Raw genomic sequence first — 25,066 nt, 5'->3', positions numbered from 1 at the left:
CACTTCCTACTTACTCAAGTAATATTATTTTTCTTCTCGGAACTTTGATGAGGTTGAAGACTAGATAATTGTAGTTACTTTCCTCTCATGACTTGGCCAAATTATTTATTATACAAGACTTCAGCTAGTTAGAATAGGATATTTGTACCTGCCTACTGGGGCGTGGCTTCTTATACTATATATGTGGATAAAAAATCTGAGTCTGTCCCTTTTTCTCTTTCCCCTTGCTCCTTTCTGCTGGCTGCTCTTTTGGATTGTGTGATTCAACCAGTTAAGCGGAAGATTCTGATTTGTGAGTTTACCGCTAAATAAATAAATATTTCTCAATTCTGAGTTAGTGTGGGATTTCTTTTAAGTGTCTGGTCACATTGACCAAACAGTATTGCAAATAATACAGTTTTCTTTATGGTTATTTTGGGGCTGAGCAGCCACGAGCAAACTAGCAGTCTCCCACAACATATTCTTTTCCATGGTATTTGAAATAGAACCATTTAGCCCTGTTTGTCTTATCAACTACGATCTTTAGACATTTCTAACCTGAAACTTCTCCCAAATGAAAGTGTTTAGTCAAGAGTTCAAGGAAGGGCAGCCTGATTATGTTAGTATAAAGCTGAAGGGTAGGTGAGGGAATGATGAAAGCTATTTTTATTCTCTTTAAGATACTACAGTTGAGGTATACCCCGAGGAAAAGAGATATGCTTTATATGGCTTAAGTATACTGCTGTGGACTCTCTGGGGGCAACTTATATGAGATTTACAGTATTGTTTTCCAGGGTAATTGCATTGAGCATTCCAGAAAACTAATTTACCAGCAAATGTTAGAAGCATAAATTGTAGGTTGGCTGTCACTGGCACATAGAATGACTTTGAAGCTCAGGGCACAGGTTCAGTCAGAATTCTATATTTGCTTCTACGTATTGCTTTTTGCAATAATCCCTTGGTTCCCCAAACTCTGAGAAGATGGGGATAATGACAAGATGAAAGTTTTCATGACTGTGTTCCGAGCTTTCATGGAGGAACATCATGTAGCCATCAAGGATCTCACTAGGTTACAGTGATTGCAGAGATGGCTCAGTGCATAAAGTGGTTTATTTTCCAGCATGAGGACCAGAGTTAGGAGCGCTAACACTCACATAAAACAAAATACGGCCACAGGGCTATGCATTTTTGTTTTAGTCACTGTTCCATTGCTGTGAAGAGACACTAAGATCAAAGCGACTTTGTCCGCCCCAGTTCCCGCAACCCGGCTAGCTTATGCCCCGAAATAAAAACACACAAATTGTATTCTTTTAAACACTGCTTGGCCCATTATTTCCAGCCTCTTATTTCCTAATTCTCACATCTTGCTTTAACCCATTTCTAATAATCTGTGTAGCACCACGAAGTGGTGTCTTACTGGGAAAGATTCAGCACGTCTGACCTGGTGGCTGGCTTCATCGCATCTCTCTCCGAGGAGAGGCATGGCAGTCTGGCTCAGAGAGCAGAGGCATGGCGATTTATTAACTTCCCTTCCCAGCATTCTGTTCTGTCTACTCCGCCCACCTAAGGGCTGGCCAATCAAATGAGCCAGGCAGTTTTTTTATTAGCCAATGAAATCAACTCAAACAGAAGACTCTCCCACATCACGGCTTTTCAAAGGAGGCATTTAATTGGGGGCTTGCTTGCAGTTCCAGAGGCTTAGAGTTCATCAACATTACAGTGGGAGGAGGCAGGCATGGTGTGGGATTAACTGAGAACTCACATCTAATCTGTAAATTGTAGGCAGAGAGAGAGAGAGAGAGAGAGAGAGAGAGAGAGAGAGAGAGAGAGAGAGAGAGAGAGAGAGAGAGAGATTGAACTTTTGAAACCCCTAGCCCACCCAGTGACGCATCTTCCCCAACAAAACCATACCTTCCAATCCTTCCTAAACAATTCCAATAACTGAGGAGCAAGCATTCAAACATATGAGCCTGTGGGGGTTGAAGCCCTGGACTCTATGAGCAGAGAAAGCAAGCCTAACTGGCACCTCCAGTGCATGCATTCATTCCTCTCTGCTCCTATTGGTGGATGTCATGTGACAAGTCGCTACAGGCTCTTACTGCCTTAGCTTTCTTACAGTTATAACCTGTAGCTTGAAATCTCCCTTAAGTTGTGTTTTGCCGAATATTTTAATGAAGCAGCAGAAAGAAAACTGCGCCAGAAAGAAAACTACATCCCTTGTGCAGTTCATTTTCTCTGCAGGGATGCCATGCCATCAGCACATTTCCTTCCTACCTAAACACACCCTTTAACTTTCTTGATGGGATAAACCTGTTGACAGTCAATACTGTTTGATCTTGTTTTTATGAGTGACAATCTTTTCTCCACTTGGTTGGTGAAAAATACTTTAGCTTGTAATGGCATTCTAAACTAATTTTTTCTTCCAATAGTTTCAAGTAAATATACCACGTTAATGTCCCCCAGTCTACCCAGCTGTGCAGAACAGTCATCATTCCTGTCCTTGTTTCTTTGTAGGTATTATGAATCTCTGCCCCCTCAGTTTCTTCAAAAATTTTCTACTTATCCTTGTCTCTCATCAACTTGAATTTTAACAATTATGTTATTAGTATCTTTGAGTATCTTCCTCCTGAAGTCTTTGGAGTTTTTAGATCTGAAAGTTTATACTTTGATTTTTTCAGTGGTTAATTTTTTTAGTTATTACCAGTCATTTTTTTTTGTTAAATTGTTTTATGTGTATGACCACTTTGCCTGCATTTATGTCTATATGCCACTGTGTGCCTAGTGCCCACAGAAGCTGAAAGAAGATGTGGGATTACATGGTACTAGAGTTATAGACAGTTGTGCGATACCATGTGGGTGCTAGAAATCAAACCTGGATCCTCTGGAAGAGCATCCAGTGCTCTTAACCACCGAGCCATCTCTCCAGCCTGCTGCTGGTTTTTGCCTCGCCATTAGTAGCCTCTACTTCTGGAAGTTCAATCATCGTGTGTTTTTCTGCTTAAATTTTATCTAGGAGAGTCTGGGTTGAGATTACCTTTCTTCCTCATTGTCTCATTGTGGTTGTTTCAATCGCTCTGTCATTTCCCTGATCGGCATTTCCTCAGCACCCAGTCTGATGACAGTAGAACTCAGTACTTTATCTTTTCAGATGGAAGTCAGGTTCATCTCATGCTGATCCTTCTCATCTGTCCCTGTTATGCTCAGACCTTCCTTTACCTTCGTGCACACACAGAGCACATCTGTAAACTTACTTTGATTTCCTTGTTTAATAGTGACAGTGTCTCTCATTTTGGTCATTTCTATCAACTGATTTTTAATTCTATTTCTAGGGGGCAGTTTCTTGCCTCTTTGCATAAAGAACCTTAAACCAGATATGAGGCATCTTGATTTTCAATCTTGTCGAATACAGAATGTCCTAGTGTACTTTTGTAATAGAATTTTGAATATTTTTCAAGAACAGCAATAATAAAAATTGTTCCCTGGATTTAGTCTGACCAGCTTCAAACTTTTTAAAGCTCTATTAGTGACTGGTAAGGAATTAGACTCATAGCCAATATAACATTCTGCTAATTCCTGTGCATTGAGACAATGGTTTTCTAAGCTCCTGTGTATTGCTTGGATATTGCCAGGTCCTTTCAGTGTGGCTGATGTGAGCAAAAATTTTTTTCCAGTCCTGTGTGTGCTTCTTCCAACGTTTGTTGGGAGAACAACTTCTCTTGTTCTGGTTAATTTGCACCATCAACTTGATTGGATTAAGGAACATCAAGGGCATGCCTTTGGGAGAGCTCCTGATGCAATTCCTGAGTCCCCAGAGATTAAGAAAGGATTAACCAAGGAAGACCCACACTGACGGTAGGTAGTATAATCCCAAGGGCTGAGGTTCAGATGAGAACAAATTGCAGTCACATGCCCTACCATTATGGACTGTCTTCACTTCAGCTATGAGTCAAGAATAAGTCCCCCTCCCTTGCATTGCTCCTTCCCTTATCGTAGGAAGTTAAGGCCTACCAGGCCAAAAGGACCCAACCTGGAGTCTACCTGGAACTGTCAAAAGTCCTGTCTGTGCCTAGCCAAAAAGGAGCTACCAAGCAGTGTTTTCTGAGTGCTTAGCAACAGGCACTGTCAGAGGTCCTGATCAAGTCTAGCCAATGAAAGACGAACATGAAATGTCAATTGTCAACTGTCACCCAGCTGAGAGGGTAAATAAGTCTCCCCCCATTGTTTTTTTAAATATTTATTTATTACTTATTATGTATACAATATTCTGTCTGTGTGTATGCCTGCAGGCCAGAAGAGGGCACCAGACCCCATTACAGATGGTTGTGAGCCACCATGTGGTTGCTGGGAATTGAACTCAGGACCTTTGGAAGAGCAGGCAATGCTCTTATCCTCTGAGCCATCTCTCCAGCCCGCCCCCCCCCCATTGTTGAATAAGTCTTCCTCATTGTTAAATAAGTCTGCAGTAAGCCTTCTACCTATTCCTGGCATCTGTGTCTGTTCACGTCATGTCTTTTCACCCCCTTCCCTGAGGAAGACTAACGTTAGGACCCAGCAATACCTTCTCTTGGTTACAGTGGTGAGGAGTAACTAGGGACACCCTCCTTCATTTTTATTTCAGCTTGAATCTGCCTGTCAGTCTTTAGCAGATCTCTTGGGCCACAGAATCTGATGAATTTGGCTTCCTCAAATTCTGATTTTTATTTCAGTGAGCTCTCAGGATCTAGTCTATCTTTGGAAACCGTACTCTGGTGTTTTTGCTTGTTTGTTTTTTACTTGACATTAAGTTGGGACAGTCACAGCTATTCACCTTGATGCTCTCCCTTCAGTCAGGAACCCTAGTGCATTATTGGTCACTATTCAACGTTAGTATAATTGTTATTACATATGCCTTCTCTGGTTCTTTCTAGTAGTGTGAGATGCAAAAACCAATAGGGCTCTTGTCATTCCACTGTGGCTACATGAATGGCGTGTGTTTGATGTGGAAAATCATTCTTAGTCCAGTAAATGAAGCTGACATCACTAGCACTCATCAAAATGAAGCTAAGCAAAGCAGCTGTACAAGTTTGCACTCCCACCAGCAATGGAGGAGTGTTCCCCTTTGCCCACATCCTCTTCAGCATAAGCTGTCATCAGTGGTTTTGATCTTGGCCATTCTGATGGGTGTAAGATGGAATCTCAGAGTTGTTTTTAATTTGCATTTGGAAATCACTGTGGTGATTTCTGAGAAAATTAGGAAACAATCTACCTCAAGGCCTAGCACAATACCACTTTTGGGTATATACCCAGAGGAAGCTCATTCATACCACAAGAACATTTGCTCAACTATGTTCATAGCAGCATTATTTGTAATAGTCAGAACCTGGAAACCACCTAGATGCCCTTCAACCAAAGAATGGATAACGAAAATGTGGCACATTTATACAATGGAGTACTACTCAGTGGTAAAATATAATAACATCTTGAAATTTACAGGCAAATGGATGGATCTAGAAAAAAAATATTGAGTGAGGTAACCCAGACCCCGAAAGAAAAATATAGTATGTACTCACTCATAAGTGACTTTTAGACATAAAGCCAAGAAAAATTTGTCTACAGTCCACAACTCCAGAGAACCTAGACAACAAAGAGAACCCTAAGAGACACATACATGGATCTAAATTAAGAAAGAGAAAACGAAAAGATCTGAGTAAATTGGGAGTGTGGGGTGCTGGGAGAGGGTAGAAGGTGTAGTGCCCTTGGAGGGCAGAAGAGGGATTTGGATCTCCTGGAACTGGAATTACAGGCAATTGTAAACCTTCCTGTGGGTGTTGGGAACCAAACCCAGGTCCTCTGCAAAAGCAGCAAGTCCTCTGAATCTCCAGCTCCAACGTCTTCATTTTTGGCTCAAGGATGACATTCATGTTTTCACTGCCTAATAGTTGTTTTTAGCAGGGATTGGCTGAGCTACATTTCCTAGTGAAGATATGTGAGGATGAAAGGAACTGGACCTAGAAATCCCAAACAGTAACTTCCCCTGATTCCTCTCCCTTTGGGTTGCCCAAGTGGAAAAGGATCCCCATGGCATTTCCTCACTTCATTCTCAACAGGTATTCTCGAGGGAATAAGAGTGTTTGATGTCTTTCTTGCTTCCTACCCTTTGCACACTTTTAATTCATCCCTTCAACTTTCCTATCCCTTCTCTCTCTAAAAATGATAACATGTGGTCGTCCGAACTCCTTTTGGACTCCGCATTCATCATAATACTCTTTTTTATATTTATTTTTTATATAGACAATATTCTCTCTGTGTGTATGTCTGCAGGCCAGAAGAGGGCACCAGACCTCATTACAGATGGTTGTGAGCCACCATGTGGCTGCCGGGAATTGAACTCAGGACCTTTGGAAGAGCAGGCAATGCTCTTAACCACTGAGCCATCTCTCCAGCCTCATCATAATACTCTTATTTCCATATTTTTATTCCATGCTGTTCCTACTACTTAGAAGGTTTACAGGATCTTTCTTAGGTTTTTCTAATATATTCCTGGATGGTCATATACCATCCAGTGGGCTATATAAAATTACGTAATTGGCATATATAAATGTGTTTGCAGTGAATGGGTGAACGAGAATAGAGAAGGCACGTTTTTCCTACATCACTTTATTTTGTGTCCTCACACTTGCAGTCCAGTGGGCTACCAGTGCAGTCCAGTGGGCTAACAGTGCAATACAGTGGGCTAACAGTGCAATACAGTGGGCTAACAGTGCAGTCCAGTGGGCTAACAGTGCAGTCCAGTGGGCTAACAGTGCAGTCCAGTGGGCTAACAGTGCAGTCCAGTGGGCTAACAGTGCAGTCCAGTGGGCTAACAGTGCAGTCCAGTGGGCTAACAGTGCAATACAGTGGGCTAACAGTGCAGTCCAGTGGGCTAACAGTGCAGTCCAGTGGGCTAACAGTGCAGTCCAGTGGGCTAACAGTGCAATACAGTGGGCTAACAGTGCAGTCCAGTGGGCTAACAGTGCAGTCCAGTGGGCTAACAGTGCAGTCCAGTGGGCTAACAGTGCAGTCCAGTGGGCTAACAGTGTAGTCCACACAGTTTGAGTCTCTCTCAGGTCATGCTCTGGCTTTACCCTCCAAACACCAGTGTAGTCTTGGTGACCTCACCCTCCTCCTGTCTGACTCAGTGTCTGTACCTCCACTGTGGCTATCACAGCACTGCTTACTGTCTTAGGATAATGGTGACGATTGGGGCAGACCATGAATAGCGTGCCCACAACAGCCCCTGAGTCGTCTGAAAGGAGCAGCTGGTATTATTAACAGGAGCTAATTTTCTCTTCAAATCAGGTTCCCTGACTTTTCCTTCTGCAATTCAGTTGACTCCCAGGTCTCCCCTAAACTTACAAACTAGTCACAAAAAAAAAAAAAATCTCGACAGAACTTGAAAATTATACTTTTTATTATAGTCACATAAAACCAAGTCAGTTACACCAGATTGTTCAAATACGTTGTGAATTAAAGCCTCCAATGCTTACAAATTTTATACACACTTATATGTATACATATAAATACATACATATGTAAAAGATATATATTTCCTTCTAAAATAAAGTGCCCAAATCTTAATATATGGGGCAGGAAATGGAGAAAAGGGCCATGAACTCTTGGCAGTTACGGTTCCTTTCACCAGCTGAGCCTCCACGTTATATACGCCCATTCAGGTATAATGAATTATAATCACCATTCTTTCCCCCAGTTCTTCCAAGGGAATCAGTCTCACTCAAAGGTTAAAAGGTTAAGAAAGCATGTGGCGAACTTACTGAACCAGAGGTTGACTCAATTGACTGCATGGGATTCAGCCTTGGTTTCCAACGGGGAATAACTAGGCATTATAGTTTTTGTATTTAGAGGATTATCTTCTTGCTACAGAGCTAGTGGAGTAGTACTATACAAACCAGGGGTCTCTAATTCTAATTCCTCTACTAACATGCAGTGAAGCCAAGCATTGGTACAAAGGTTCCTGGTGTTTCCCATCACCCAGGCTCCAGGGAGCAAAGACCCAGCAGGATTGTGACTTGTGGGTCTTGTTTCTTTTGTTATTGAGGAAATTCTAATAGAAGGGCAGGTAAGGATTGATATAGATCATTGAGAGAACCAAATTTAATTGAAATGGGCAATTACATTACAAAGCAAGAAAATCAATGACATTTTAACCTAACAGTGAAATAAAGGGTTAAAGAAAAACTGTACAATTTAAGTAAGATAACTTTTTTTTTAAAAAAAAAAAAAAGTTTACTTCAGATGGGAACTAGAGCTCCATTTCTACCCCAATCGCTCAGCTAACCCTCTCTAGTTCTCACCAGACATCACAAAACGTTGTGGAGACTCTTGCAGCATTCCACAAGAAACAGAATCTTAAAATGCCTTTGAAAAGACTTCAACTTATTGAAGCAAGGCAGGGATGCCTAAAATTAGCTTCCACGAACTCAGCCACTTCAGCATCTTTGGTGGTTACATCTTCAAACTACGTTAGCACGGATCCTACGCAAGCAGGAAAGGGAGAGACTGTCACAGCCATCAGGACCGAGAGGACAACAGAGAACTTCCCAGCATTTAGCAGACCAGGAACCACGAGAGACCCTGACATTTCCCAAAGTCAGAATAAGGAGTAGGATATTTTGCTCGTGTTTGGAAGGGTAAAAGGAGAGCCAGGAAGGACTTTTCCATTTTTAGCACATCTTGGCAGGACCTCTAACTACTGATTTTGGTAAGCATCTTGTTAATCGCTTGCTTGACGTGTGTGGTGGAGCTGCGTCGCCGTGTCTTGCCTTGCACCATCCTTCTGCGACGCACCTCTCGACAGAGCTCATAGAATACCTCGGTGATGTTCCCTTCTCCGGTGCAGGCGGAACATTCGTAAAAGGCACAAGCCAATTCCGTAGCCAGCTTCTCCCCTTCTTCTGTACTCACTTGTCTGGAGTGGTCCAAGTCGGCTTTGTTTCCGACCAAGATGAGAGTTACATTTTTGGGCTTTTTGACTTCATCTAAGACGTTCTTCAGCGGCAGCACTTCTTCGAAGCTCCCTCGATCGGTGATATCGTAGACCAGCACGAAGCCTTCCCCCCAGCGCATATGACCTTCCCTTTGGATGGTGTCTTCCTGCGGGCAAAGAAAGAACCGCAATCAGGAGACCTGGACCTAATCCCAATGTGGACACAGCTATTGCCATAATAATCCCGTAATTATATCTCCTCATATCTGTTTATCATTAAATGTCGTGGCTGTTTTCCTGGTTGAACTTATTTTCTTAATTAGTTTGGAAGAGGTAAGTACAACCCAGCCCCATTTGTTTTACTACCCTCTCGGTTCTGATTACAAACCCTAGAGACAGACACAAACAATGGCATGCTGTATAAAGCACACTGCGTAAACCTGAGGATTAGGATGCCCATCCACACATCCCAATGCCCTAATCTGTGTTATACAGTAGTAGTCACGATGAAAATTCTCCTGCAGTGACATCAGAGAGGTGACTACTCCTTCATGAGGAGAAAACTGGCACAGCTTGAAGGATGTTGGTGGCTGCGTCTGGAGGAACATGGACCTGTGGTCCTAGTACTTGGGAGGCGGAGGTGAGAGGATGTCGTGTTCAAGGGCAGTCTGGGCTATGTGGAGAGACATTATGTGTGGGAAGAGAGACAGGAAGAAGATGAAGAAGAGGAGGAAGAAGAAAAGGAGGAAGAAGAAAAGATGAGAGGGAAAGAGAGAGAAAAGCATTGTTTTCATAGGTTCAGATGTTTTCAAGAGGCTTCTGCCTCTCTTGGTGTGTTCAGTACTGTATGAAGATCCATACACAAAGACAGAGTGATGAGCAGGATAGGGGTATAATTAATTTCAGGAGCATTTCTTAGATGAAACACTTTAACTCAAGTCTTCTTAGAGGTCATGGGTCATTGTTGGAAATGTCTGGCCACCAAACTATCCCCTGTAGCCATTTCTATATTTAGGGACTGAGACTATGAACCTTTTCTAAGACTTGATCTGATTAATGTCAAAGGAAATTTGCCAGCAAGATTTGTAGGCAGGTATCTCTGCATAATGCAGTGTGAAACACACAGACAAACCTGCATGTGGTCATAGAGACTTGGAATGCAGGATAGACCAGAGCGCTCTCTCAAAGACTCACCTTGCACATGAGGATTTTAATAATTCCTTTCGATAGCAATGCTTATTTAAATTCATCTGATCATTCCAAACGCATATTTGGCTATAAAGCCACATGAATAAATACATTGCCATCTCCCAGATATAGAAGGAAAACCACCCTAGATATGACTGTGAGTATTTTATTATTTCTAATACCTTCTTGAAGGTATTCTTGAAGGTCATTTACACAGAATCAGATCACATATGCACCAGTGTATAAAGTGGAGAGATAATGGAAGCTATGAGCTTTTAGTCATATAAAAGTCACCTACAGAAAAATTCTTGAGCTTTATTTTTTTTTACATAATGCATAACTTACATATCTCCTTTTTATTTACTGCAGAAAATACTTAGCTGAATTTCTATTCACCTGGCCAGCGGTATCTAGGATCTCCATAGAAACAACTTCGTCATCGATGGTTGCCTGGTGTCGGTAGGTTGACTCTAAAAGAATGAGACAATGAAGACAACATAAAGGCACATGTGAGAATTCATCTGATCCTCGAAGCCAGAAATTAGGCATGGGAAGAGTATTTCTGCTTTAGTAGCAATAGGGGTGAGGTTACTGCCCAGGGACGAGAGGAAGGACAAAGAAACAGCACTATATTCTCCAGAGCTTGATAAGGGCCCAAACTCCAGCCATCTCCTTGCTCCTCTAAATCCTTTCCTGGAGGCTCTACCTTTTTCTCCTGTGAGGCCAGCCCCCTAGTGGTCTCTTCCATTTAAATTGGATGAAATAGGTACATTCGAAAACAACAAAAAAATGAATTTTCCATACAAAAATACAATCTGCCTTGATATTCCTAAAATTCAATTTTTTTTTCTTCAGAAAACCCCATTGTGTCTTTTCCTAACTTCAACCCTGTAAAGATCAAAGTCCTCAGAGGGAGTTGGGTAGGATTGAGAGATCAGGACTTGATAGGCAGGCAGATAAAGATGGTGAACGTCCTCACCTTCCTGACTGAGACAAAAGCTTAGCAGCTTAAAAGAAAGGTTCGTCCTTTCTTTCTTTCTTTCTTTCTTTCTTTCTTTCTTTCTTTCTTTCTTTCTTTCTTTCTTTCTTTCTCCCTCCCTCCCTCCCTCCCTCTCTCCCTCCCTCCATCTGTCTGTCTGTCTCTCTGTCTTTTCCCCTATCCCACTGATATTAAGCCCCTGCTAGCTGATGGACCTGACAAGGCAAGACTGATCAGGATGTGTTTACATAACAGTTGTGGGTTAATCATCCATCTTGCCTTTGTTCAAAGGAACCAACCACAAATTCGGGAGGGGACCCCTTCAAAGACTGTTTAAAGTTCCTGCTCTGCTCTGCAGATGACAGCTTTGCATCTGCTGCATATTGCTTATTTCCTCACCTCTAACAAAGCCTCCTTTACAGGCTGAGTCTGCCTGCTGTGGTTGAGAGTTTCCCCACTGCTTCCAGTCACACAGGAGCTTCTAGGCCTTTTGTTTCCTTAGCTTACAGATAAAACAAACAAACAAAACCAACCCTGATCAAGATTCCTAGGCTAGGCTGTAACAGGCTGAGCAGGTGATGTCAGGGACCTTAAGAGAGTAAGAAGCAGCTGAGCTTGCTTTGGTGGTTGGTGAAGAACGGGAACCCAAAGTATAAAGGGTCTGAGCAGATTGCGGGGGGGGGGGGGGATGGCATAATGCTAATTTCTCTTCCATGTTGCCTGATTAAAGTAGACAACAGCAGCTGTTCTGTGCCAGCTGTAGTCACTGGGTTCTTAGTGGTCCCCAAACCCTGATGGACGAGAAGGTGGCAGGTAGAGGAAGCCTGGGCAGTCATGAATATATCCCTCATCATGGAAGTAGAATCACAAAGCAGGGCAGCCTCAGCTGTGCTGCCAGGTATGAAAACTGCAAGGCATACAACGGAACCTAGTGTGACTTACTGAGCTGCTGAAGGCCACACTGAGGGTCTTTCTCAGAAGGCATCACTAGCTGGTAAGAAGGAAAGCATGCTTTGAAATTTTAATAAGAAATATGTATAACACATTTATGAACCTTATTCTTTATAAAATACGCCTCGGTGGAGAGACTAAAATCCACATTGATATGGGATTCCCCCTCTGTATGCTATGAATGTATTTTATTACTATTTGTTAATAAAGAAGCTGCTTTGGACTATGGCAGGGCAGAATATAGGTAGACAGGAAAACTAAACTGAATGCAGGGAGAAAGAAAGCAGAGTCAGGCAGATGTCATGTAACTGCTGAAGGAGAAAGATGCCAGAACCTTACTGGTAAGCCACAGCTCCGTGCGGATATACAGATCAATAGAAATGGGTTAATTTAAGATATAAGAACTAGCTATGAATATACCTGAGTCATTGGCCAAACATTGCTGTAATTAATATAGCTTCTGTGTGATTCCTTGGGACTGATTGGCTGTGGGACCAGGCAGGACAGAAACCTCCATTTACACTATCTGGTTGTGGAAACAGCCGAGGTTGTAATGGCTAACAGTTTCTGGGAACAGGAGCCACTGAAAGTCTTAAGATAAAAGTTTCCAACAGGATATACCCATTACAGTGAAATTTAAGGATTACAAAAGGGGAAGGTAGATTAATAGAAAAATAGTACCCTTCCCATGAGAGGGCATGGCTCAGTTAACACTGAGCTCCTTATCAGTAAAGCTGAATTCAAGACACTAGTGGCACAAGTCAGTGAAACTACATCAGAAGATTCTGGAATTGTAATTCATTCCAAATGATTCTCATGTATCCTTTCAGGATGAAACTGGGGCAAAGATCAAGGGTAAATTTAACTAACAATAATTTCGGAAAGAAAGGGGGTGGGAGACCTAAAAAAAGTGAGCTAAGTGTAGTGGTAAAGGCTACTCATTTGTTCCCAGCCGCCCAGACCCGAAAAAAAAAACACACAGAAACTATATTAATCATAACACTGCTTGGCCAGTAGCTTAGGCTTCTTATTAACTAATGCTTACATCTTAAATTAACCCAGTCCTATTATTTTATATTTTACCACTAAGCTCGTGGTTTACTGGTAAGGCCCCCCCGGAGCAAGCGTCTTTCTCCTTCAGCAGCTACATGGTATCTCCTTGATGCCACCTACTTTTCTCCTCTATATCTGCTTGGAATTCCCACCTTGCTCTAGTCTGCACTGTCATAGGCCTGAAGCAGCTTCTTTATTAACCAATAGTAACAAAACACATTCACAGCATACAGAGGTTAATCAGTAGGAGAGGGAGATCAGAAGAAAACAAAAGCCATGCGAAGAGGGAACTCAAAGACAGCATGGTGCAGGTGCCAACTCCACTAGCTGGTGGTACAAAAGTGATGTGGGATTCCCCTCTATATGCTGTGATTGTCATTAATAAATAAAGGAACTGCTTTGGGCCTATAGCAGAGCTATAAGGGAACTTAGGTAGGTGGGGAAAACTAAACAGAATGCTGGGAGAAAGGAGGAAGAGTCAGAGAGAAGCCATGGATCCTCTGCCAGAGACAGACATGCTGAAACTTTGCTAGTAAGTTTCAGGTGGTGATACATAGATTAATGGAGATTGGTTAAATTAATATATAAGAGCCAATAAGAAGCTAAAGCTAATGGGCCAAGCAGTGTTTTAAATAATATGGTTTCTGTGTGATTGTTTCGGGTCTGAGCTGCTGAGCAGCCCTCCTCCTACACAAAAGCAGTAACAAGAAAACAAAATTTGAAGACAATTGTAGGCTCATTCTATAGTTGATCATAAAATCAGGAATTCAGACTTAAAAAATCTTCACTGAGGGTGCTAGAGAGACGAAATGACATCTAACACAATTACTAACTAGGTATTTGTGCGGGCCTATCACTGAAACATCTAAGCAAGCAAGTACACGAGCCTGGCATTGCCTCTCTTGGGGACGAGACTAGAAATTGGTGCTTTTGTTTGTTCATTTCTTCAGCACACCTCACCACCTTCCAGACTTCCTTTGTTTCTTTCTTTTCTTTCCTCCTTCCCTCCCTTCCTTCTTTTTTTTTTTTTAATTTTTCCCCCAGTTTTTCAAGATAGGGTTTCTCCTTTTCCAAGGTTTAGTCCTTGCTGTCCTGGAACTCACTCTGTAGACCACGTTGGCCTCAAACTCAGAGCTCCATCTCCCTCTGCGTCCTGAGTGCTGGGATTAAGGTGTGTGCCACCACGGCATGGTCTTCTTTCTTTTCCTATCAAGTGCCTTTTGCAGCCTTTGGGGACCACTTTCCTGTTTCCTTATAGGAAACAATAGCCTGCCGAAGGCATAAAATGCAGAAAGAAAGCAAAGCTTGCTACGGGCAGGATTTAGCCATCTAGCAACAATATTGTGAATGGTCGCTACCGGAACCTCCATAACGCAAGCCTTTTTAGAAAAGTTGTCATTTGAGAGATTTACACTCAATATACTTGAAGAAATGTATTTTGCACCTCCTCCCTCTCCTGGAACTCATGGCCCACACATTGAGAGCATGTGGAGTCTCATCTGAAGGGTATCCTGGGCCTGCACTCTTTTATGTTAAATGAGAGGTTCTAGTCTGGTGACTGACTAAAATGCCATTTATAGCAGCTACTGCTCTGCAAGTGTTTTCCCAACAGTTTCCTTTCTTCTTTAGTCTTTGGGCCTGAGGAGAAGTCCAGCTGGCCACACACATGCTAGGCATCCACACCCTTCTGGTCCTTCCCCCAGGCTGTGGCTGTTCTGTGCCTTTTGTACTGACTCTCCCCCTTTTCAAATGGCTGGCATCAGCCCTGCAGCCTGGAAAATGAAAACCCAGGCTCCTATCCATCTCTTGCCACCAAAATCTGTCTCAGAGGAGAGGACGCTGTTCTTTGTGGCTCCCGTGACAAATGGCCTCTTGGTCTCGACTGCAGAAGACCACCACAGTAGGGAAGAGAATAAAATGAGCATGCAGGAAGTCGTGAGGTTCTTTGGCTGTTTGTTAACTGAGCGAAAGGGATGACGCACAGGAACAAAGGGACTGTCTGCTGCAGACACAGCAGCGGGTGGTGGTGACCAATTTTACCCAAGATGAATACTGTTTTCACACTCTTTTGAGCATTTTTTCTTCTTGCTTTATTCTCTCATTATGAACTCATTTCCCTATATGCAAGACATTGAAAATATTACCTAACGAGGAAAATATTAGATACGAATTTGTGAGCTTGTCTGAGATAATAACAAACACATAATTTCTGCTCTTCATTTTAAAATTCAAAGGAAAGCTGGGTGTGGTGAGGCCAGCTTGGTCTACATAGCGAATACCAGGACAGCCAGGGATATTTAGAGAAACCTTACCTCAAAAACTAAAACAAAACAAACAAACAAAAAAACAATCAAAGGATACACATATGTTTGGACTGCTTACATATGCTTTATTGTCTTTATACTAACAAGACCAGTAACATGAGTACTTTCTTTGTTGGACTGTGGGTATGTTTGATTGATCTATGTCCCAAAAGCACTCAAATATATATATATATATATATATATATATATATATATATATATATACACACACATACACACACACACACACACACACACACATATTAAAACAGACATCACTCTCATAATTGAATTAGGTATATTAAAAGTATCTTTCAGATTTCCATATATGGAGGAAAACATGCCTTCAGGGATCTGGAGAGATGGCACAGTGATTAAGAGTGTATGTTGTTCTTCTAAAGTACGTGTGCTTGGTACCAAACTCTTATTTTGGGCAGCTGACAACCTCCTCTCTAGATCGACCAGATGTCTCTAGCCTCAATGGGCACCTGCACTCATGTGCGCATTTCACCCTCCCCAACATATAACTAAAAATAATAAAAATAATAAAAATAAACCAAGAAATTTCTGTAAATAGTGTGTTTCGCACACTAGCAAGGTTGGGCACTCTGCTATTTGCATGTGGTTAATCCTTGGACTAAGTTGGTTTTGCACATTTCACCATATTAGTGTGGCTTCTTGACTGGTGCCGTAACAGCAGCAGTTAGCAACGTGACTTTATGCAAGAGTGGAAATTGTTCTGAGATGGGTTCTGGCTGGACTACAACCTCATCATGTCACCTTGGATGAAGTCTTGTGATGGAGGACTCTCATTGGTTAATAAAGAAACTGCCTTGGCTTTTTGATAGGGCAGGATTTAGATGGGTGGAGTAGACAGAACAGAATGCTGGGAGAAGAGAAGTTAGTAAATCGCCATGCCTCTCCTCTCTGAGACAGATGCGATGGAGCCAGTGGCCAGGTCAGACATGCTGAATCTTTCCCGGTAAGACACCACTCGTGGTGTTACATAGATTATTAGATATGGGTTAGTCAAGATGTAAGAGGCTGAAACTAATGGGCCAGGCAGTGTTTAAATGAATGCAGTTTGCGTGTTGTTATTTCGGGGCATAAGCTAGCCAGGCGGCCGGGAGCAGGGCAGCAGGAACACAGCCCGCCGCTCATCACTACAGTCTTGCTTCTCTGGCCCTGTTCATCAAATGCCTATCTCCCATTTTCCTGCAATATTGTTATTAAATAGTTCTATTGCAGGCCTGAGCACTTCTATTTCAGTGCCCAGTTGAGAGAACTTGCCTCTCTGTCTGAGCCTTTCCAAGCAGAGGAAGCTATGAGGTAGGCAAGATGAACCAAGCACAGAATCAATGAGCCTGTGGGCTTATGATGTCCTCTGAGTTCTTCCCTCATTCCTGGCTGAACTTTTACTGTGCATAAGGACACTGACCCTGACTTCAAACACAATGTGCATCATCTTCTTTGTCTCAGGGCAGAGGTACTATATACTAAGAAGCACCCCTTCTTCCTCTTTGAAGGCCTCCAACATGCACCAATGAGCAGGGACACACAGAGACACACACACAATTATACATGGTTACAAGCCTTTCTCTGCACTCTTGCATCTCACAACATTCTTTGAGAGTAACATGACCCTAAAAGGCAAGGATTCAATTCTTGATTGGGACTAGACGTTTATGGATTCTGTTTTGTCCGAAGCCAGAATCCAACCCTCACCATCAGGGTCGTTTCCTGATTAAATGGGCCACATCCAAATTCTGATGATCTTCAGGGGTAGTTTTCGGTGTTATTAACAAACCAGGGATGAATCTGGCCAAGAAGCCACTGATGACAGGAGAAAAAGCCATGGGAAATGAAAATTGTTCCATATACAGGATTGTGGGATTTTCTGAGACTCCAGCCTTCAAAACATTTGCATTAAAAAAAGAAAAAAAAAGAATGCGCTTTGTAAAATGGGCGCTTAAGTTGGTGTACTAGTTCCCTCCACCCCCTTCTACCCTTTGCTCGTACCTCTAATTAGAATCAGCAAAATAGACCCTTTCATAAACAAATTCAACCAAAAACAAATATGAAAATCACTGGGTCTGAAGTCTAGAAGCCTGGAGTCACTGGCCACTACAATACTCTGCTGATTAGATACTGTAAACTAGGCACAAACCCAGCTGTCCCAGGAAGAAACCGCAGATGAGGAGTTACTTCCATCAGATTGGCTTACAAGCATGTCAGTGAGGCACTTTCGGATTGCTAATTGGTGCCTATTGACGGGGCCCAGCCCACTGTGGGCGGTACCACCCCTAGGCAGATGGGCCTGAGCTGTATTTGAGAGATAGCTGAGCAAGCCATGGGGAAGGTTTATGCTTCAAGTTTCTGCCTTGATTTTCTGTCTGGCTTGCCTCCGGGTGAAGCTGTGATTGGAACACAGAAGCCAAATAAACTCTTTCCTTGCCAAGTTGCTTTTGGTTATGGCTTTGGTTATGGTGTTTATCACAGCAATAGAAAACCTATCTGGGACAAAATGCAAAGCGTTTTCTTTAGAGGATTGCTTCAGAGAGCGGTGACTCTTCCGTTTTGTTAATATATGGGATGGTGTTCCTAGTTTCCAGCTCCTCATGAGACAACAACGAAAGTCCAAAACCAAGAAACCCACTTCCTCAAGTTCTGAGCAAGAGACTGAATTCAGAATTCAAGAGGACAACTCCCATCCTCCTTCCTCGTCCTCCTTCACAAATATGCGGCTCTGTTTTGTAATGTAACTAATCATAGCTGCCCGTTGTTTTGAAATTTGTAAATTAACCATGAATTCCACAAAGACCCAGTCTTTCCCTATAGGAATGAGACAGTAAGCTCAAGAAATGCTAATTTCTCTTGAATCCACTGGATTGAGGTTTCCTGTATGCTAGAAAATTAAGGGGCTTCCAACGTACACGCCCACACAGATCTCTGCAGTGTGCGAGCTAATGACAGCATCGCCTTCCAGTGAGTCATGCACCTGTTCCTCGTGAAGGTGGAGGAAGGCTCTGGTTGCTTAGCAGCCAGGGTCCTTGCTGAGCAGCACGGTGCAAGGTTACCCTGCCATGTGATGCTTCCTGGGGAAGGATGCCTGCAGATAACCAGTGCGGGCTCGTTCCTATTTATAGCTGCTGCTGTTCTGAATGAATAGAAGAAAAGGGAAAGGCTTCACCCAAGACTAATTAGAAATACTTACGTTAGTTACTAAAACACACCCAGAGAGAGCTAAAAAAGTGTGATTTTTTTTTGTAAGTTTCATCTTTTGTTGTGATATGTGGGTAGAGTGGAGAGTAACTAGCTTTCAACTGAACTCCTATGACAGTGGAAAGTACCAAAGAATCACTGGAAAACTTATGGAAATGGAAGAAATACAATAGAGAGTATTTACACAGTGGGGAAAGACAACAGATAAAGGCCCTTTTTAAAAGTCAGGCTCATCTTTACATCCAAAGAGACTACCTCAACCTCACGGTATGTTAATACTCATAAGTATGCTTGAGAAATTGATAAACATAAATATTTAAAAGCAAGTTTTCTCAAGAAATAAGTATTCCCCTCCTTAACCCTATGGTAATATAAAAAAAAAATGTACTGGGAAGAAAGTGACAAATTAAAGTATACTTTTTGTACTTTCCTACCAACAGATATAATACATGCCTATAAAATAATTTCAGAAATTTAAAATGTTAAATTTAGTTCTTTTTATACTTAAGCCAGGGAAGCATTGTGTGATGGTTTGAAAGAAAATGGCCCCTGAGGGCATGGCACTGTTAGGAGGTGTGGCCTTAGGGGAAGTGTGTCACTGAGGAGGCAGGCTTGGAGGTCTCTTATTTGCTCAAGTCACACCCTTAAGACAGAAGACTCCCTGCTGCCTGTGGGTCAAGATGTAAGAACTCTCAGTTCCTTCTCCAGCATCATGTCTCCATGCCACCTTGATTCCCACCACGACTATGGACTGAACCTCTGAAACTGTAAGCCACTCCAATTAAAAGTTTTCTTTGCAAGAGTTGCTGTGTTCATGGTATCTTTTCATAGTGATAGAAACTCTAATTAAGACATATTGCATTTCAAATTGAGTCTTTTTTTCCAATTTATTTTCCTGTTTGTGTTAGAAAGATATATTTAGATAAACAAAAAATGAGAAACTATTACCTTGCTTTCTCACCTCATTCAATAGCTAATGTTACTGTCTTAGCATATCACTTTTCATTCTTCCCTGAATCTTCACAGAGCTACCTGGAGATATTTCTATCCAGATACAAATCTGGAAAATTATGACAATGTATTTACTAACAGAGTTACTTGCGATCGCTTTTTAAAGAGCAAAGGCAGAGGAGGGTCCTTAAAATGGATGTAAGTCAAACTCCTGTTTACAAGGTTGACTATCATAAAATATGAGGTTTCAGTAATGACTTAGGATTTCTGTCATTTCCAATCCGTCATGCCATGCTATCACAATCTCTGAAACTGATCTAGAAAAGTCCGCTGCCGAGAACAGCCAAGATAACATCAGAGAGTGGAGGAGGAAGATGCACACTCCCATTAAACTACAGCATGGAGCTGCTGGAGGGGCGTGTTGCCGTTCGCAATGACTTTGTTATGGGAGCATAGACAAAGGAACTATCTGTACACACACAGTTGGATGCTTTTTACCCACCCAAAGGAGCAGAGAGATGCCATTCTCAGGAAAATGGATGCAAGTGGCGATGATTATACTGAACAAACCAAGGCATCCTCAGAGATAGATCCAATAGATCTGTAGGGTTCCCCCTCATTTGTGATTCATAGACTTTATAGGGATGTATAAAATCATGTAGGTGTATATGGCATGAAAGTAGAGGAAAAACTGTCCAGAGGAATGAAGGGAACTAACAGGAGGCAGAATTGGTTAAAAAGAGAAAGAAAGAAAGAAAGAAAGAAAGAAAGAAAGAAAGAAAGAAAGAAAGAAAGAAAGGAAGGAAGGAAGGAAGAGAAGGGGGAGGGAAGGAGGGAGGGAGGAAGGGAGGGAAGAGGAAAAGAAAAGAGAATGAATGAATCTGAGGGGGATGGGAATATTCAAATCACTGCATAGGCCTGTGGGAAATGCCCATAGAGCACAGACAAATAATACATATGGTGAAAATAAAGAGAAATAAGTAAATAAGAGAATGACATTGGAGGTTTAAATTGCATCCCACTACAAATGATCTGAAGGTGGTCTTAGAAGTCACGTGAAGAGGTAGGAGCTCTGTAACTGATGACAGAAAATATGATCAATGATTTGAAAACAGTCACTGAGCCTTCACCATCTACCCGTCACTAACATAAGTTCCAAACAGATTATAAAGTTGAACACTAAATAAACCAGCAGCTGTCTATCCCTTCGTTGTTCATTCCCCCCACCGCATCTGACTATGGTTACTTATTTTCCGGCTCTTTTCTGGACTTCTAGGTCAAAACAGCAGAGATGAGAGGCGGAGAGATGGCTCAGTGGATGAAGCATAGACCTGGGATTTTATCCCTAGAACCCATAGAGATATCAAGGCATAGTGGCACAGTTCCGTAATCTCAGCACTGGGAGGTGGGGGACCAGACAGGAGGATCCTGGGGGTTGGCCAGCCAGTCTAACAGAAATGGTAAGCTTCAGATACAGTGAGAGAGCCTGTCTCAAAAAAAAAGGGTGGAGAGAGATAGAGGGAGAGACCCAACTGTTGACTTGTATGTGCATAAGAAGCACAGCCCCACCCTAGATCAGTCAGCTGGTCTCTCTGAACTACAGGGCAAATGCAGAGAAGGCTGTTCATAGTCTGTGGAATGAGCGACTAAAACAAGCGAAGTGCGAGGGATAAACTTCCTTTGGACTGCATATGCAATCTCCTGCATGATGTGCTTGCAGGGAATCGCCTGTGTCAAACTCAATACTGTGTACAAGGCATATGGACCAAAAAACATAAAATCAAAACAGAGGAACTGGCAAGATGACTCAGTGGGGAAAGGTACTTCCTACCAAGCCTGAGAACCTGAGTTTGAACCCTGGGATCCATACGGTGAAGGAGAGAACTGACACCTGCCAGTTGTCCTCTGCCCTCCCCACGTACACTACGATACATGGATACGACCACATGCATGCACACATTCTCTCTCTCTCTCTCTCTCTCTCTCTCTCTCTCTCTCTCTCTCTCTCAAAAAGAATGAAAAACCACCAGAACAGAAGTACCTAGGAGTAGTCTTCACCCTCCTTATGCATAAACAGTTTCTGCCTTCTTTGCCCACAAACGCCACTTTGGTGTTACCTTTGGAAGCTAAAATGATGAGATAAGGTTTTCTGCTTACACTCCCCTAATCAGTGCTCAGATGTTTGCTCTTATGAGGTCATTCTCTTAAGCATACCCTTCTTTCCCACCCCAAATGCTGCCAGAGTCACCCCTTTTCCCAGTAGGACAAGGTGGCATATTAGATGGGAGAGTGAGCATCCTGTTGAACCCATTTGCTTCTTCACCGAGGATGGATTTAACTTCTTTATTTATGCCCTAAGTCCTGCAGGGCTTGAAACATAGGATATGATGCACACTGCAGGCCTCTAGGAGGGTGTCATGCATGACAAATTAAACATTATGCTTTCAAAACAGCCAAAGGGTTGGATTAATGAGGGTACCACAGACATGCTGTTTTCTTTTCAGGGCCATAAATATGTTGGAGGAGGAGGTGAAGATATAATGTTTGACATACCGAGGGTCGGATCATATTCCCAGATGAATCGTTTGGTCAGAAATCTCACTACAATAGCTGTGGAAGAAAAAGAACAATATGTCAACCGTGAGCTCTTGCTGGAGTTCTTAGCCATCTGTAGAAGGACAGATTCATATGACGCCATACCTGTTCGATATTTCCTTCACATGCGACTATTGCAATGCACTTCCAATTCATATGGTGGCCTCAGACTTGGATGGTGTTTTTAACATGCTTGTTATTCACAAATCTACAGCTTAGATTTATTCTTCTAGTCATAGGCATCAAACCAACCAACCAGCAGTGTGAAAATGCACACACACAAAATGTCAACAAAGCCTTTAATTCAGATGCAAAATGCCCATTACAGGTCTCTAGAGTTTGAGTATTAATAGAGATCGACAAAAGTGAGTAAAATAACAGGGACCACTATTACTAGGGCAAAAAGATACAATATTAAAGAAATCTAGCTCTCCAGAACTGAGACTTAGGAATTCATGATAGCTCATCAGACAGTGCCAAAAAAGTTCTGGAAGAGAATGAGGGCCTGAGCTCAGATCCCAGCGCCCATGCAGAAAAAGCTGGGTGTGGCCATGCATGCCTGTATCCCCAGACATTCAGGGAGAGAGGAGAGGGGGACCAAGGACAGGAAGATCACAGGGGTTTGCTGCCTGCTTTGTTCCAGGTTTGTTTGGTATAGAACCCGTCTCAAAGAAATGTCTATAATCTCTCCATTGTCCTGCATTTATTTTAAGTCATAGGCAATCGGGATGCTCTTTGACTGTAACTATGGGCATGGATAAAGAGAAGAGGCGGTCAGTTATGATGTTACATCCGTGCAAGCCCAGCACGGGGAGAGTGAGGCAGGCGGATAGTGTGTTTGAGGATGCCTTGGCCTACATAGCAACTTCCAGGTTAGCCTGAGCTAAATAAATGGTCCCTGTCTTAAAATAAGAGAAAACAAAGCAAAATATGCTCAATCGTGTGGACACTGTTGTACTAGATGTTGACAGGACTCATGACAGAGAGTTACGTACTGTTGCAGGACACAAGAGTTGCTTGTCAAATTTGAGAAAGTTTGTGAAGGAGGCCATCGCAGACGTTAAAATAGATAAAGTACACTGGATCCTTTCCCTGGTTGGGAAGGGGGACAGCACATTCATACTGTTTGACATAGAATTGTACCAGCACCTGATCTCTCTGAAGGCCCTTGATGGTCTCTCTGATAAGCCACTGAACTTAACTCAAAAATCATGTCTACTAGTTTAAAATACCAATTATATCTTTACTTTTACAGAAATGCCTTGAATGAACTTCTCACAGGTATTCCTTGAAGGGACAAAGCTAACTGGGGGAAGGCTATGTCCGTGGTGCCTGTCGTCACTTTTAGGGTCAGCAGAGAAGCATGCCTCTTTCCTGTTTGTGTCTCCCGTGAGCTGCCACAGTGCACAGTGCCAAATGGACGCTGTCAAACAGACTTTATTCACTTACTTATATGTGAGTCTGCTGCTGGTGACCAATGAGGGGAAACAGCAATATTCTTTCTTAATTGCAGAGCATGAGACTTGATTCAAGCCAGTATTCGTCCAGAGCCTGAAGTGGAATGGCCACTGACCCTGTCATCCTTCCCACGGGGAGCGGACTCGTGGTTTCAGCTGCACCCTTTGTCTGTCACTGCGAAGTCTCTCAGGAAGAAGGCTTTTATTTTGAAGTTGCCTTTTTGCACATGTGAAATAATAAGTACAGACAGATACTTTTCTCCTTTAAAAATGAACAGTGTTAGCCAGTTGTGGTGGCGCACTTCTTTAATCCCAGCACTTGGGAGACAGAGGCAGGTGCATCTCTCTGAGTCCTGGGCCAACCAAGGCCACATAATGAGTCTCTGTCTCAAAAACAAAACAATGTTAGCAAACAGAGCTGGCCAAGGTATTTAAAGACCCTATCTTTAGTTAGGATGCTTATTTTAGCCTTAAAGGCCAATCTATAAAAAGTGTTTTGTATCTATAAGGAATGACTTATTCAAAATATAACTGGCGTTTCTCAATTCCAAAACCACTTAAAAATTTAATCATTTCTCAAAGTATTTCTGAACCACGTTAGACACTTCACTGCCTTTCAAAATCAAATATGCTGAGAATAATTGCATCATTTGACGACGTCTGGGCTGGCAATACAGCTTGAAGCTATAAGGAAGATATGCAAAAGATACCCAGAATGCTGTTACTGTTGAAAGTTTGAAGGTTTTGAATATGTGCAGATGAATTTTACATAATGTAACTTTGTCCTTCACCTACGGTCACTGGGACTATGCTTAATGACACACTGCTATTCCATGCTGTCACTTTTACTCCAGCAAAGACTTGTCACCCTCTCAAGAAACTTGTATAAAATACAGGAGGAATTTGGATATGTTAACTCCAAAGAAATTTCTTGTACTCATAACAACATAACTGGGGCTGGCAGGATGGCTCAGAGGATAAAATAGCTCATGGCCCAAGCCTCAGGACTTGAGTCTGACCCACAGATCCCACAGTGGAAGGAAAGAAACAACTTTGGAAAGTTGTCCTCTGGCATGTGCATGTCCACACACACATACATACCACACAACAGCAACAATAATAAAGTACAGGTTTCATCTACCTTCAAGACAACCTATTTGCTGTTGGCAGGCTGTTCCTGTTGACTCCTGGGATAGTGACTGAATTCCTACTGCCAACTATACCGAGTAACCTACTTCTGGTAGTGTAGCCAATCTAACAAGGTCAATATTCTTCTTACACAACTGCACACACTGATTATTTCTAAAAAACAGGAGCATGCATTTAAAAAAACTAATCTATTTCAAATACCAGTCAAGTATGCAGAAACAGCGACACACATTCATTAGAGATGAGCTCTCAGGTGTTTTTTTTTTCTTTATGGATT

General features: G+C 42.3%; 1 protein-coding gene across 1 annotated transcript in view; it reads right to left on the bottom strand.

The window, feature by feature from the left end:
- Positions 1-7,390: 7,390 nt before the first annotated feature.
- The window catches only part of Rerg (RAS like estrogen regulated growth inhibitor), a 110,021-nt gene continuing 92,345 nt past the window's right edge, over positions 7,391-25,066 (bottom strand). Inside the window, exons 3-5 of the mRNA XM_038319883.1 lie at positions 22,142-22,198; positions 10,526-10,599; positions 7,391-9,108 (exon numbers count right to left, since the gene is read on the bottom strand). Of these exons, the coding sequence (XP_038175811.1) occupies positions 8,701-9,108; positions 10,526-10,599; positions 22,142-22,198 (539 nt within the window). The 3' untranslated portion in view covers positions 7,391-8,700. The remainder of the gene's footprint in view (positions 9,109-10,525; positions 10,600-22,141; positions 22,199-25,066) is intronic.

Source organism: Arvicola amphibius, chromosome 2 (assembly GCF_903992535.2).
Source record: "Arvicola amphibius chromosome 2, mArvAmp1.2, whole genome shotgun sequence".
Taxonomy (NCBI): Eukaryota; Metazoa; Chordata; class Mammalia; order Rodentia; family Cricetidae; genus Arvicola; species Arvicola amphibius.
Note: the sequence above shows the minus strand (reverse complement) of the source record. Positions and strands in the feature narration are given on the sequence as shown.